The 15,292-nt window shown below is 37.7% G+C and overlaps 1 protein-coding gene across 1 annotated transcript; it reads left to right on the top strand.

The window, feature by feature from the left end:
• The first annotated feature begins 716 nt into the window (after positions 1 to 716).
• Positions 717 to 2,076, top strand: LOC129762689 (uncharacterized). Its single transcript, XM_055761172.1, has 2 exons — positions 717 to 1,104; positions 1,176 to 2,076. The coding sequence occupies exons 1-2, from the start codon at positions 1,021 to 1,023 to the stop codon at positions 1,770 to 1,772; spliced, it is 681 nt and encodes a 226-aa protein (XP_055617147.1). The 5' UTR covers positions 717 to 1,020; the 3' UTR covers positions 1,773 to 2,076.
• Positions 2,077 to 15,292: the final 13,216 nt, after the last annotated feature.

The raw sequence follows: 15,292 nt of genomic DNA, 5'->3' as shown, positions 1-15,292 counted from the left end.
ACGTTCCATATTCCATATTCGTATTCCATATCCCATATACCATATTCGAAGTGGCAGAAAACTATGTTGTTTACGCTTCAACTTTTTGACAAATACTGAAAAAGACGCGCATTGACAGTAGCTTTCCAACGAATGTCTGGAAACTTGATTCACTGAAATAATATTCAAGTTACGCCATCTGTCGTAAAACCGAATAAACCTACCGGTACACCTAATATATCATGTAAAAGTTGTCAACAAACAAATTTCGAACTTCTTTTAATAATTTATCCGCAACTTATGCCCCTTAAAAACCTACAAATAATTAAACAGTATATTCTTCCAACTCAGAGCATGTATAGAAACTCAATGCGCTTTTTTTTATTCAGGTACTCATTTTGATCCATAAGAACAAAATACTTCCCTACTGGATGTATCAACTCTCATATGTGCACTGCTATCAATGATACCTTAAGTGCGCTACACATAGAACGTCTCGTCACCGTAAAGTCAACGTAAAGGAATGAAACGTCGAATATTTTCCCGTGGAAATCCTATGGTCGCATTCACATCCACCATCAACGGCAATTTCGACGTCGGCAAAATGAGTCCAATAGAATAGTTGACGGAACGGTGACGGTTACGTTGAATATGTATCGCACTTTAAGCAGCGAACTCGAACCGATCAGCGCTTATATCATAGCTATTTGTAGTGCATTTTTGTTTTATCTATTTACACCATATGCGCGAACCACGCAGTTGACATCATCGTGGGCGCCAAGCGCTGAGCACTGAGCGCACCACGGTTCACCGTTTACCCGCCACAGTGGTGACTGCACCTCGCCAGCGAGCATGGTATTTCCAAGGATTATTTGGGAAATGGTTCGACGCATTAATGAGCCGTAAAATTTGTCCTCTGTGTCCGACGTTGGAGACGATGCTACGGGAAACGGTCATTGTTGTATAAAAGCGGCCGGAAAATCTAACATAAGCTACAGTGGGAAATTGGGTTCGCTCCCTGGCGTTGAAGTTCTTTGAGCAATGTTGACGAAGGTCGTTTTCGGTTGGAGTGTGGTTGTGGTCGCGGTGCTGAACAGCGCGCAGCCGGCGAGAGCGTTTGGATTTGTAAGTTTTGTTTGTTTGGAGAGGAATTAGCTCATCCCGTTTGTAATCGTTTATTTGTTTTTTTTTTCAAGGGACTCCTCGGAGATCTGTTTAATGAGTTGTTCGACAGCGATGAATCCAGCGACCAATCCAGTGATGAGTCTAGTGGAGAAATGGTGATCAGTGCGAAACCAAACACGACCGTAATGGTGATCTGTAAGATGGGCTGTACTCTGGACGTGATGTGTATCAACTGCATGAAGATAAACACGAACATGATGATGATGCCGACGAATGGCGGAAATGGCAATGAAGGGAGTAATGGGAACGCTGAGAATGGAAATGGAGGGAATGGAAACAAAGGGAACGGAAACGGGAACAGAATAAAGGGAAATGGGAAAAAAGAAAATGGGAATAAAGGAAATGGGAACGAGGGAAATAGTAATGGAGGAAAGGAGGATGGAGGAAACAGCAATAAAAATGGAAATAAGAAGGAAGGTGACGGATTGGATAAACCGGAAATGGGAGGTGATGAAGCTGAAAAGGTCCCAAAAGTAGAGGTTACTACAAAAGGTGGAGAAGATGAGGGACAAGATGATACTATCATTGCGCCGATGGAAAACAAACAACCGAGCGGAACCAGAATATTCGAAATTCCGCGTAGACCAGGAGTGCTTTATCGCGGTTAACTCAACCGACTCATCGTATAAGAAGTATTGTTATAAATCCGAATTCCAGGGCTACCACCGTGCATGGCTATTTTTTACGTTGTTTTTAGAATTTTCCATATGACTGGCATGGCAGTGGATAAATTTTACCTATTTATGCATATGATAATCGTAGATTTGTGTGAGACATTTTTGGATAACATGACTTTGTATCGCCTAATCAGGTATTTTTTTTGTTTGTTTTAACAGCGATTAAAAGGCAGATTTTTTGTACTAGCTAGAGACTACTTTTACGTATCAATTGAACTTAACAGATATTCAATTCCGAACAATCTTGGATTATTTACACTTTCTTTGTTTATCAATAAACATAATTCTAAAGCTGAGGAAGCAACTGAAACTAATTAACTCATTAACGCGGTGAGCTTTCTTCCTCGTTTGGTGGGTGTTTTGGATGGTTTCGAATCAATCAGAAATTTCATTAGGCAAGGCACTTCCCCCAGGCGGAACTTTGAAATTTTATCATATTTTGATGGCTAATTGTACAGCCAATGACATCGTAATGGAATTCCCTCAACGATACTTCAACCTAATCTATGTTTACGCTCTCAGATGCCTCACGACTTCATGTGGTATCCAGCACGGTATAATTTCACACTTTCTGAAGCCCGGAGTAAGGCTTACTCATTAGAGTCTGTCCCAGTTAGTATTTGGCCGCTTCTATCTCGTTACTGCAGGGCCTACAGCTGTCGTGCCAAGGAACTAATGACAGCGTTTTGATCCGGAAGAATTGTTTGCTTAGTGGTTAAAATTTCAGCAGGATACACGCGTTGAAAGTTATCGAAGATGGAACGCTAGAGACGTGAAAAAATTCTTCACACCCACGCTGAAAACCCAAAGAGGTCAGGAGGAATGATCGCCAAAACTCCCAAATTTCCAAAATCGACTGTAGAGTAGTGCGGGGCAAAGGTGCGCACCTAACTGTTGACTATATATATAATATATATATATATATACAGGGTGGGCCATTTAAAGTGGAAGGATTTGTTTTTGCAATAGCAAAGTAAAGAAGTGGAATTTTAATTTTTTTTTTGAAATTCATTTATTTTGGTCCAAGGAGATTTGTTCTAACTACTTTTTGATTATGATATCTCGTAAATGACCGCCTCTGGCCTTGACCGCAAAATGTGCCCTTTTTTCGGCATTTTCCATCACTTTGCCCAATGTTTCGGCCGATATGGCAGCAATTTCTTGTCGGATATTGTCTTTCAGCGCAGCCAGGGTCCTTGGTTTACCAGTGTATACCTTGGATTTTAAATATCCCCATAAAAAAGAGTCAGGAGGCGTCAAATTAGGTGATCTCGGTGGCCAGTCATAATCGCCGTTTTTCGATATTAATCTTCCGGGGAACATTTCGCGCAATAATTTGGTCGTGGCAGCCGCTGTATGGCATGTAGCGCCGTCCTGTTGGAACCAGTAATTGTCCAATTCATTTTCACGAACAAATGGCAATAATAAGATGCCTAACTCTTGCGAACGATGGCGACCTGATGTCGATGGAGTCTCTGCAACACTGGCTCGAACGGCATCAATATTCTCGTCGAAACGTCTTGGTCGTTGTCTGGACAGATGACTGGCATTACCAACACTACCAGACGATATAAATTTGGCATATAATCGACGTATAGTGTTGTCTCCAGGCGATGTTTTAACTTTATTTTTATTTTTCCACGCACGTTTAGTTAACACAATTGAGAAGTTATTTTGAATGTACAGCTGAACAATTTCAGCGCGTAGTTCAGGTGTGTATTGTTCCATGGTTAAAATTGTACTGAAATGACGCTTCCAACGCGGTATGACATTTGTTAATCTGACATCTCTGTCAAAAGTTATGTGGTTGCCAGATGCTTCCACTTTAAATAGCCCACCCTGTATATATATATATATATATATATATATATATATATATATATATATATATATATATATCTATATATCTATATATATAAAAATGGAGTGATGTCTGTCTGTCTGTCTGATTCTTATAGACTCGGAAACTACTGAACCGATCGACATAAAAATTGGTATGTAGGGGTTTTTGGGGCCGGGGAAGGTTTTCGTGATATTTTGAGACCCCTCCCCCCTCTCTAAGGGGGGGCTGCCATACAAATGAAACACAAATTTCTGCATTACTCGGAAATTAACCAAGCAAACGAAACCAAAGTTGGCATGTGAAAGTTTTAGGGTGTAATAAATGTTTCTATGATGGTTAGACAGTCCTTCCCCCACTCAAAGGGGGGGCTGCCATACAAATGAAACACAAATTTCTGCATTACTCGAGAATTAATCAAGCAAATGAAACCAAATTTGGCATGTGAAGGTTTTAGGATGCAATAAATGTTTCTATGGTGATAAGATACTCCTTCCCCCTCTCTTAGAGGGGGCTGCCATACAAATGAAATTTTTTTGCATTACTCGGAAATTAATCAATCAAACGAAACCAAAGTTGGCATGTGAAAGTTTTAGGGTGCAATAAATGTTTCTATGATGGTTAGACAGTCCTTCCCCCACTCAAAGGGGGGGCTGCCATACAAATGAAACACAAATTTCTGCATTACTCGAGAATTAATCAAGCAAATGAAACCAAATTTGGCATGTGGAGGTTTTAGGATGCAATAAATGTTTCTATGGTGTTAAGATACTCCTTCCCCCTCTCTTAGACGGGGCAACCGTACAAATGAAACACAAATTATTGCATTACCCGAGAATTAATCAAGCAAATTAAACCAAATTAGGCATATGGAAACTTTAGGGTGCAATGAATGTTTCTATGGTGGTTAGATACCCCTCCCCCCTCTCTTAGGGGTGGCTGCCAAAGTAAATGGGCGGGACGAAGTTTGCCGGGTTAGCTAGTATATATATATATATATATATATATATATATATATATATATATATATATAACATACGAAACGAAACAAGAATTTCTCGAGTTTTGTTTGTTGTTGGACAAAAACTTATTTTAATGTACAAAATGACAAATGCAAACTTTTTCCCCATAGTGGGGGCAAAAGTGCGCACTTATTGAATTGTATTTCTGAGGTAACTTGTAACAAAAATAAATGCTTTATCATTATCAGCGGGAGAGGCATCATTACTGGAGTGTGTAGGCATCATCAATTGTGGAGGAGGGGGTATTGTATGATGTTTTATGGGTGGAGATGGGTGGCAGGGAGGATATTGACAATATAAGATATCTGAAAATGTCCAACATTTGAAAAAAAAATCTTTTTATTAACAAATCAAGTTTTTTAACACATAGTTACCTTCACTTGATTTATTTGAAACTGATTGTTGAGTAAAAACAATATTTATTTAAAGTTCATTGCGAAAACATAAATATAAACGAAACATAACCGTTATTGAATTGAATGCATGGTGACAATAGAAACATTTTTCATTTAAATTCATTTTGAATTATTTTTAAGCAATTGTTTACTTTTCTTCCTCATTTTGGAATTCGGTTCTGAGGATTCCGACGCTTTGCCTTGGAGCGCTGTTGCTTCGTTGCGCTATTGTGTAGTTCGAAGATATAGGCGATGTTTACTGATGAAGCTAGAAGCCCAACTTGCCAACTAGGTGCTCGCTGGCACATCCCAGCAGAAGTAGAAATGTCAATAGAAGAAGATCCAAATCATAAATCTCTTATTGATATGAGTCTCTTCCTCAAAGCTGATTCAGAAATACCGGTCTGTCGCAATCCGACGCTTCAAGACTCTTTCCTGAAGCCTCTGTCGGTCCTTTTCTAGCATTTCTGGAGTGCATTTCTTTTTTTTTATTAAATTAGTTTTCTTCTTGTGAGTCCCGTTAAAAATTGAGTTGAAAACATTTTATAAATTTTGTTGAGAGCAAAACGCTGGTGCGCACTTTTGCCCCACAAGCAAATTTTCAACTAATCGAATTTTTAAAAAAAGCTCTTGAATTTTTTCACAAGAACGAATACGCATTATTATCTACTTTAGAATGAAGGTTTCCTTGGCGATGTAGTTTCGAACTTTCCAGTTATTTTAGGTAACTAAATCATCATCCCCAAAATCGAAAAAAAAAGATCAAAACAACGCAGAACTTGTTGCCACTTTCATGAAATGTATCTAGTTTATATGTGTGAGCTGCTGGTGTAATAATGTGTCAAACGAATACACTGTTGTCGAATTTTTATGCTCGTTTTCATAAAAAAGGCCAATGCGCACTTCTCCAATACCGTGCTGAAACGTTGCCGAGAAACATTGACGTTGGATGGCGCAAAGTAAACCAATCGTAGAAGTGGAAAATATGACTAGAAACTATGAGCGAAGATCATCAGGTCAGTCCGACATAATCCTGAGAATTTCGGACGCGATTTGGCGAAAATGTTTACTGCAGTGTAAAGTACAGTTCGGCGAATCTGTAGACGAGAAGAATTTCGGTCTTACCATGCCAGCAAATATCCCAACCGGATGCCGACAATTTCATTTTACAAAAAGCTACACAAACGTTGAATGAAGGTGAGGGTCGGTTTGATGTTTTCGGGAAATTTGTAACATCTGAAATGAGAAATCTCTCTCCAGACCATTGATGCAAAAAATAAATAAATAAATAAGTGGATATTCCAACAAATCATGATAGAGATAAGCGAGGAAGACGAATGTTTCAGTTGTTCCGCTTCTATGAGCAACTATCCGAATTCCGAAAAAAGATGTACCGACTCATCAAACAATCCGGGATATTATGAAAACGTACCCTCACCACAAATGGGAGGAGTGCCGAATCACCATAAAACATTTCCCCCCCCTGAAACCCTCACATGCCAAATTTGGCTCCATTTGCTTGATTAGTTCTCAAGCTATGCAGAAATTTGCGTTTCATTTGTATGGAAAACCTAATCACTTCCCCACCCCTTTAAAAGTGTCGAACCACCATAGAATCATTTACTGCCCCCTAAAACCAAATTTGGTTCCATTTGCTTGATTAGCTATCGAGTTATGCAGAAATTTGTGTTTCATTTGTATGACAGGCCCCTCCTTAGAGAGAGAGGAGGGATCTTGAACCATCAAGAGAACTATCCCCGAAGAATCATACAGACAGAAAGACAGAAAGACAGACAGAAATCCATTTTTATATATAGAAATAGATTGAATTTGTTGACGAATCATAATCAGGGTCTTACAATTTCGCTTCAATTGACACATCTCATGCAGGCTAAAAATAATGCTACTCTCTCTTCACGCTCAATATAAAGAATATCACTTCATCTCTGAACAGTCTCGTTTCGTTTCAAGTTCATTTCTTTCATTGTTAACACTGAAGCGAAGTTATCAAATCGTCAAATTAAAATGAAAGTATCTTAGATCCGATTGAAAATTTCGTTTGAGTTCGAGCCATATTCAATGGAAGTAATGAAACAATTCCACTTTTCTTGAATGTTGTTCCGGGAAAGTCTAGTTTGGCAAAATGAAATCGAATAAAACTTTCAATTGAAAGCATTTTGTCCTTTCACATGTGAAACTGAAACTGACATATAGCTCATTCAAATGATAATGGATTAGAGCAAAAACAATCGAAAATGTTTCTGGCTGAGGAGAAAGGAAGAAGTAAAAAATCATTTTCATCTTTTTGTGTCGACATTGTCAAGCCCAAAGAACTTTTTGACGTAGGATTACGTATATCGAAAACACATCGGGGTACAAATTGAAAAACGAAAAATCTGCCGCATCGTGAAAATTTTCTAATTTCAAGCGTGTATTGCTCAGTCATTTGCTGATGGATTTTCGTGATATTTGTATCAATCGATTTAGGCATTCCTCAATAATTTAATACTTTAATAGAAAATGATATATTTTATGAAACTAAAATGTCAAGCATAATCTACACGAAAATCCCGCGTTCTGATTGGTCAATTGGCACATGTAATCTGTGCTCTCTCAGCTGCTCATTCAATGCGGATACGGGACTGTGCAATGAATTGTGCCTTAGATCCCCCGTTTTGCTAGAACTCTGGCGTTTCATACATCATGAACACTTCCATGGATTGTCTCCGGCACGCACGCACTTTTATCGAAATTAAATCGCGTCGGTAATACGGTTTTCCAAATGGTATTTCTCAAAGTCGAGTTGTTTAGTTTGATTTCTCAAATTGGTCTTTCTCAAGGCTAGAAGCAAATGAACTGAGAAAGCTTAATGCCTCTAACGGGTGTTAAATAAAAAATTTTCAATACCTTTCAGTAACTCAAATAAAGAGCGTAAAATTTTCTTTCTCCAAGAAAATTGCTCTTTGGGCTCCCTAGAAACAGTAGGCGTGTTTGGTTTTGCTAGTTTGAATTTAGTCAAAGCAAAGATGGCGTCGAAACAGCACGTGCTCCGCGAACGCATTGTACGGTTCTACGAAACGCATTTCCAGCAAGGAAAAAAGTTCACTGTGGCACATTTTATGGAAGAAAATGTACCTGTCAGTACGGTATATCGTATCCTGGGTTCCCTGAACGTAGAGCGGAAGGTCGGAAGTGGTCGTCCGGTGACGATAATGACGAAGCAAAGGAAGACATCGTTAAAGAAGCTGTTTGACAACAAGGACGCAACCAGCCTGCGTGACGCCGGTCGAAAATATGGCTGCTCCCACGTATTGATCCATCGGACCCTCAAGATGAAAGGAATCGTCTGCAGGAAGAAGACGAGGTCGCCGGAGTACACGGAGGAGCAGATTGAGACGGTTAAATTACAGTGTCGGTGGATGACCAAAAAATACCGCGGGACGTCTTTCGTTCTGGACGACGAAAGCTATTTTCCGCTGTCCAAAACGCATATTCCGGGAAATGATAATTACTTCTCCAGCGACAAGTCATCCACACCGCCTGAAGTGAAATACAAGTTCAAGCACAAGTTTGAAAAAAAGGTTATGTTGTACATCGCCATTTCCGACCGTGGCATTTCAAAGCCTTGGTTTAAACCGAGCGGTCTGGCAATCAACCAACAAATCTATCGAGAAGAGTGCCTCGATAAAATCCTGCTGCCGTTCCTGAACGAGCATCACGCGGATGGGAAGTACGTCTTCTGGCCGGACAAGGCGTCTTCCCATTACGCCAAGAAGACGCTGGCGTATCTTGAGGAGAAAAAGATACCGTTCGTGCCGAAAGATCGTAACATAATGTAAAAAATACTGAAATCGATGAAAAAAAATTATTTTTATTTTTTTGTGATTGAAAAAATTCTCATTTTTTATTTAACAGCCGTTATAGAACTTTCCGAAATTTTTCAGTGAGCTTTTTCAGAGTGCTCTTGATCTTTTGTTATGGTAATGTCTTTCTCGTTATCTGTCCTCTGGTATACACGACCTAGAAGATGGATAGATGAATGATTTCTTTATTGCGTTATCCGCGAATTTTCGTTATCCGAGGTGACGTCGTCAGATTATTCCGCGGATAATCGGGATTCTGCTGTATTGCTCTGCATACTTCTAGAACAGTTATGCTAATTGTACATCTTGATAGCCTGAACTGCTCAAACTAGCGTAAGAATCACATGTAAATACAGTAGAACCCCGATTATCCGCGTACTAGTCTGGCTAGGACACCGCGGATCACGAAAATCGCGGATAACACAATAGATGACTAAAAAAGAGATGCAAGCACAAAAAAAAGATATTTCAGCATGATAACTATGTTTTATCAATACAGGAATCATTAAACTATCCATCTATAAGGTCGTGTACACCAGAAGTCAAATAATGTGAAAGCCAACCAGCAAACATTAAGTCGTATGAATAGCTATAATTGGAGGCGATATACATACAACCAAGACACATTTGTATGATATATAATGCATATAACTAGCATATACACGCAAAAGTGGAGGCGATATACGTATATGCCATATTTTGTACGCATATAAAGCCGTATATAACGATATGCGATGTTTTCTGGACTGATATGCGATTTGATCCGACAATATTACCACTCAATCCATCGATGACATGGAAAATCGTGTTTTTGCATTTTATGCGAGTTTAGATATACATGATCGATATTTTGATTGATATTTTATGCGATTGTGATTTGATACGAATTTATATGTAACTTATCATGTGCAAAGTTATACGATTTAATGTTTGCTGGGCATGACCAAAACAAAAAAGCAAAATTTTACCACTCACTGATAAATTCCGGAAAAATCCATAGCATTAGTATGGAACTCGCTTTCCGAATAAACTGAACTGCGGATCATCTGCTCGCGGATCGAGGTTCCACTGTATAATATTGTATGTGAAACTTTGTATTATTCTGCAGTATAATGCAATATCAATGTGAACGCGCCATATCGATGAAAAGCCATACGTTCTCGAGTTGAGACTGTCTATTATTTTATTATTCGCATATTGGCATCACGACGATCAGGGTCGGACTGTGACACGGGAGCTGTCATAAAAATAGAAGTATAAAACAAAAATTCTTTTCTTTTCTATTCATACCGGCAAATGGAAAACCACGAACTATTTCATTTTCCGAACTGGTGCGTTGCGATCACTATTTGCTGATGCGCATAAATGTGACGTTAAAAACATTGCAGCAACGCTGCTCAACATCTCCAACGGAATTAGCCTCCGAGTTAATTCTCTCGCATACTATTTCTAACGATTGATTGGCAAGTAGACTTTACGATCGAAAATTTGTGGTTATATAAGAAGCCCTTGCATTGCTGGGCTCTCGCAGTAGACGACCACGGGATGCAGTGAGCATGTTAGCGTTACGATCGTTATTGTACACCATGAGTGTTTGGGTTCTATGTAATTTACCTGTGACGGGAGCCACATTCGATTTTATGTTCGCCTTCAAGGTTCTAACAACGCATATATTTCCATTGGACACATTCCATTTTTAATTCGGAAAACACCTTTTTTTTATTTTAGATTGCTTGGGATTTCATTCTTCGAGTGATGGGTGGAATTAACGTAGGAAATATCGATGGACAATTATCAGACAAGATCACATATGCCGAGTCCATCGATGAAGATTTGTTGATTTCTTCCGCCCAGCCAGAAGGTCTGGATCAACAAGGATCTGGATTGTCGGCGTTGCTCAAAGTAATGCTCTCTCTGAAGGATGATGATTAAACAATTCTTATTTAGCTAATGGAGATTTATTCTTATAACATATTTGACGGTTATCAAATAGAGTTACAGTAAATGTTTGTGGGGAACTGTATGACAAATCAATATATAGAACCATAAGCACGCTTTTGCTACTTTTTGAAAAATATATATTTTAACAATCGTCGAATCGTTAGCGAATTTATTGTTAACATTTGGTTTGTTTAGCACAAGCAGGATCAAGTAGAAAATGAAACCGTGTACTGAACTTTGACTGAAAACAATGGCGAGTAGGGTAAAAGGGGGGAATTTGGACCCTCTAAGCGAATTGCCTAATATTTCCAAACCAATACGCTCTAAATAAAACATGTAACACTGAACATTGAGCTACACTTGTTTTCTTTTAATCAATAGTGTTTAATCATGATATAAAGCTTCGATCTACCAAATATATCATAAAATAAAAGAGATGATTTTTGGACATTAAAATTTGATGCGGGGTGATTTGGTCCAGTGTGTGTTTCATCGGAAAAAAACATACTTATGGTTATGTAAAGTATTTTGGGATAATGTTACAATCAGTACCAGTATTTTGGAATCGATACCAGGTGTCTTGGCCAGATTCCAGACCAGAAAAATTGGATTGAGACCATCTGGAAATCTACATAGATCTTTTCATTGTTGCTCGAGCATTTTCAAACACTTTAGATGCTTGGTCAAAGAAAATCCGTTCTTGATGGCCCGCGTTACTTTTTTAAGCTTCTCCTTCTTCGAACGTTGTCTGCCCATCCTTTTTTGTAATTCAGCGGCATCTGGAATCGATTAGACCAAAGAAAAGCCTCACACCTGTAGGACCAATTCACCCCACAGAAACGTGTCCATATCACCCCACACAACATGCAAAAATTCAAATGCAATTAATTTCATTTATTGTTATCAAACTTACAGTTTCGCTGCTTCTGTAGGTGAAAAAAAACATTTCACTGCACAATACTCGAAAAGTTTGTTTAATCAGCGGAAAAACCTCAAAACCACGATCGGAAAACTAACATTTTTTAACAATCAAAGTGTTTGTTGTGTTCATGCTACCGTTTCGCTAATTGTAGCTGTCGAATTTTACCAATGTTTTTTTACGTTAGGTACATGCGGTTCAACAATAGAATGACATTATAAAAAATCCAAGTTGAGCCGTACATTTTGAGATAAAGGGGTGGTCCATATCACCCCATATGTCCAACTCACCCCGTGTTACCCTACCGGATAAAGCAAACATGATTTCATATAAACGGTGGAACGATTAAAATCTGATCACAGATTTCTTCAAGATCATGAAAATATTAAAGTTCGCCAAAAAATACCTAGTATGACCGGTAGGGTGCCAATGAAGATGGTCATCTCGAATTGTCAAATGGATCTTTTTCAAAAATGCTGATTCATGAAAAACTACTCTATGCAAAATATCAGCCCAATCGGACTACGATTACAGTGTCGCAAACTACAAAATTTGAGTTTTTTAAGACCGAAAATAGTGCTTTTTTATTCACGTGGGATGCGAACAGCCACTCGTCGCTAAATCCATCCATAGGAAAACAGCAGAGGTAAATTTATTCCTAATATAAGTTAAGTTTATCGATACACCGTATGTTGGTAGCGTGGTGCTCTCGAATAACCGGTCATTCGCAGTCTTTAATATGCAAGGAAAAGTACAAAAATGCAACAGGGCAGTTATTATGCAAACTTTATTAAGTTATCATGCTGATATTATTAATAGCCCTTGTTTAAATGAGGTCAATAGATGCAGCATTAATGGGGTTCCGTGCACAAATAACGTACTTGTTGGGGGTTTGTCTTGCATTACTCGATAGGAGAAGAAGGTCCAAAACCGTATTTTTAACGTTATGTGCATCGACATAGATTAATCACCGCGAGGTGATATTGTCGATCTAGGATAGATTAACCATCGCAAATTATTTGTACTGGTCAATTGTAGTTGCTATAAAAAGAGTAACATGTTTATCATCGTGGGTTTGTTGTTTATTCGCTTTGGTGAAATCAAAACTCTTCCGAATTAGCGTTGACGGAATTGAGCTTCGTATTAGTGAGCATGACAAAAGGGCTCAAGCAGAACTGTCAGTGGAGAACCTAATTCAGGATGAAAACAAAGGGAAAATGTCAGTGGGGAACTCGACATATTGGCTTCTGTCAGTAGGGGTTCAATTTGGACGTCACCTACGTGCTTCGAGCCGACTAATCTGATAGAGAATAGTTTGCCTCATACAAAGTAATGTCGTAACCAGATGTCGACACCGTTTCGCCGTCATCGCGAATTGATGAGTTACTTCTGACGTAGGACTACGTCTTTCATTTCCTTATAGGGAGATCACTCTACGAAATTTAAAGGATTTAAGGGATTTCAAACGCATATTACCCGGATTTGTTATCGCGATATATGTTATGTAGTATACCATTATACAGGAAATTTATCCAGCAATTTTTCGCTTAAACATGAACGGTGAATGTAGTAAAAAAAGTAAACTATTGGAAGATAAAAAAATGGGTATGTTAATTTGATTTTACTAGCCACTCGTTTTCCTCCACAGCGCAACGAGCAATCATTTTGCCTACAGTTCGCACATTTCGCACATAGTTGATTTAAACTGAATTCATTGCTCAATGAAGTTATACAAAATGGAATAAAAATGATAGTTAGTGGTAGTTAATAAACTAAGCTACCATTTGATGCCTAAACCATACCATATGGTTGCTTTCCAAAGCCATGAAAAATTATCAAAGTTGCTGTTCGATTTTTGGAACGCTTGGCCTTAAATGAGTTATCTATTTTTTTTATTCTATAAACTTATGGTTATATCTATGAAGATTAAGATTAATGATGACTCCTTTTTCTCATCTGCATAATTGAATAAATAGAAGAAAATTGTGATAACGGCTTCAATGTATTTTGTTAACATTTTTTTAATATCGATATAAAAAAAACAAATAGTGTCGAGTTCCTTGCGTCTATGTTAGAGTGCGGTTTCGGATTCTACCTCATCCTACCCGTTAAAAGGATATAAGTTAATATAAGAAACTTATTTTCCAGGAACTCCATTTGGTCATCATCGAATTCTGGTAAGTTTCCTGCAATGCAACACACCGGGAGTGTATTTACGATTATTAATTGCTGTCTTCAAGCCGACCAGATATTAATATATATTATGTGCAGACAGAGTGTACCATGTGTCAATCAGTTTTGATATATAACTTAAAACAAAACAATTTTCAAGCAGAAAATTAAAAAAAAAAAAACAAAACAAAACAATTTCTTGTAGCTCAGCCATTCCATGCCAAACCGATATAGAGGTTCTCAGATTTTCGTGAAAAGTGGTAGATTTGTCTTTTATCGCGAGCAATTAGACCCGTATTTTTCTATTTTTTCGTTAGGGTGACCATTTCCGTTTTAGGGTGGTCCGAAAAATCTATTTATTTTCAATTTTTTCCTAAAATTCATAACTTTTGAACTACTGAACCAATTTATTGATCGATATATCAAATTAAAGCCAATCACCTAGTCTTTTTTGTTTACGTTATTGTTGATTGTAAGGGCGCTATATTTTTTAATATTTTTTTCTTGAAAGCTGAGGTTTTTTTACGCAACATATCCAAAAATCATAGATGTTTTGCTTTTCATTTTTTATAGTTAACATGTTTTTAGTCTTCGTTCAATATTTCTATGCGACTATACTGGATCTATGCAACTAGAATCCAATCCAATTTTCGCTAGTGTGGTATTTAAAAAAAAACTAGCTAAGGTACGAAAATTTGGGAACCACTATATCGGTTGGACATAGATTGGCCGAAATTATAGATCGATTTTTATTTTCTATTATAGAATGTTTAGACTTCAAAATTCATTCGACTCTAGCAGTGACAAATGCCAATTAAAATATTGATCAATTAACTGTTCTGGAATTGAAGCCACGAACGATCGGTTTTTGGAAGAACGTGAAAGTTTGAAAGTATTCATATCAAAAAATCAAATTTGAGAGGGACATAGTTCACTGGGTCAGCGAGTTGAACTTATAAATTTAACCCTTTGAGGTCGTATTAAATTTCGACATATGTATAATTTTTTTTTACTTGAAAAAGCTGTGATGTATAATTTTGTGAGATTATGATAGATGAACAAGAATCCTTTATTTTTTGTTTTTATGTTTTTGTTTGAAAAATATTTGCTATAATTCTTCTGCATGTGATATCTTTTCATGTATCACAAAAAAGACTTCTTTCGCCTTTTATCTTTCTGTTTGAATATACCGTTCTGAATCATATTTCGGACGCTTAAGGCATATGATGCAGAAAACAAATCTAAGCTTTATGCACAGGTATTATTTGGTTGATATTTTCGATCAATTAGTTCAATATG

The sequence above is a fragment of the Toxorhynchites rutilus genome, chromosome 1 (assembly GCF_029784135.1).
Source record: "Toxorhynchites rutilus septentrionalis strain SRP chromosome 1, ASM2978413v1, whole genome shotgun sequence".
NCBI classification, from domain to species: Eukaryota; Metazoa; Arthropoda; class Insecta; order Diptera; family Culicidae; genus Toxorhynchites; species Toxorhynchites rutilus.
This window is presented reverse-complemented; position numbering and strand designations above follow the sequence as displayed.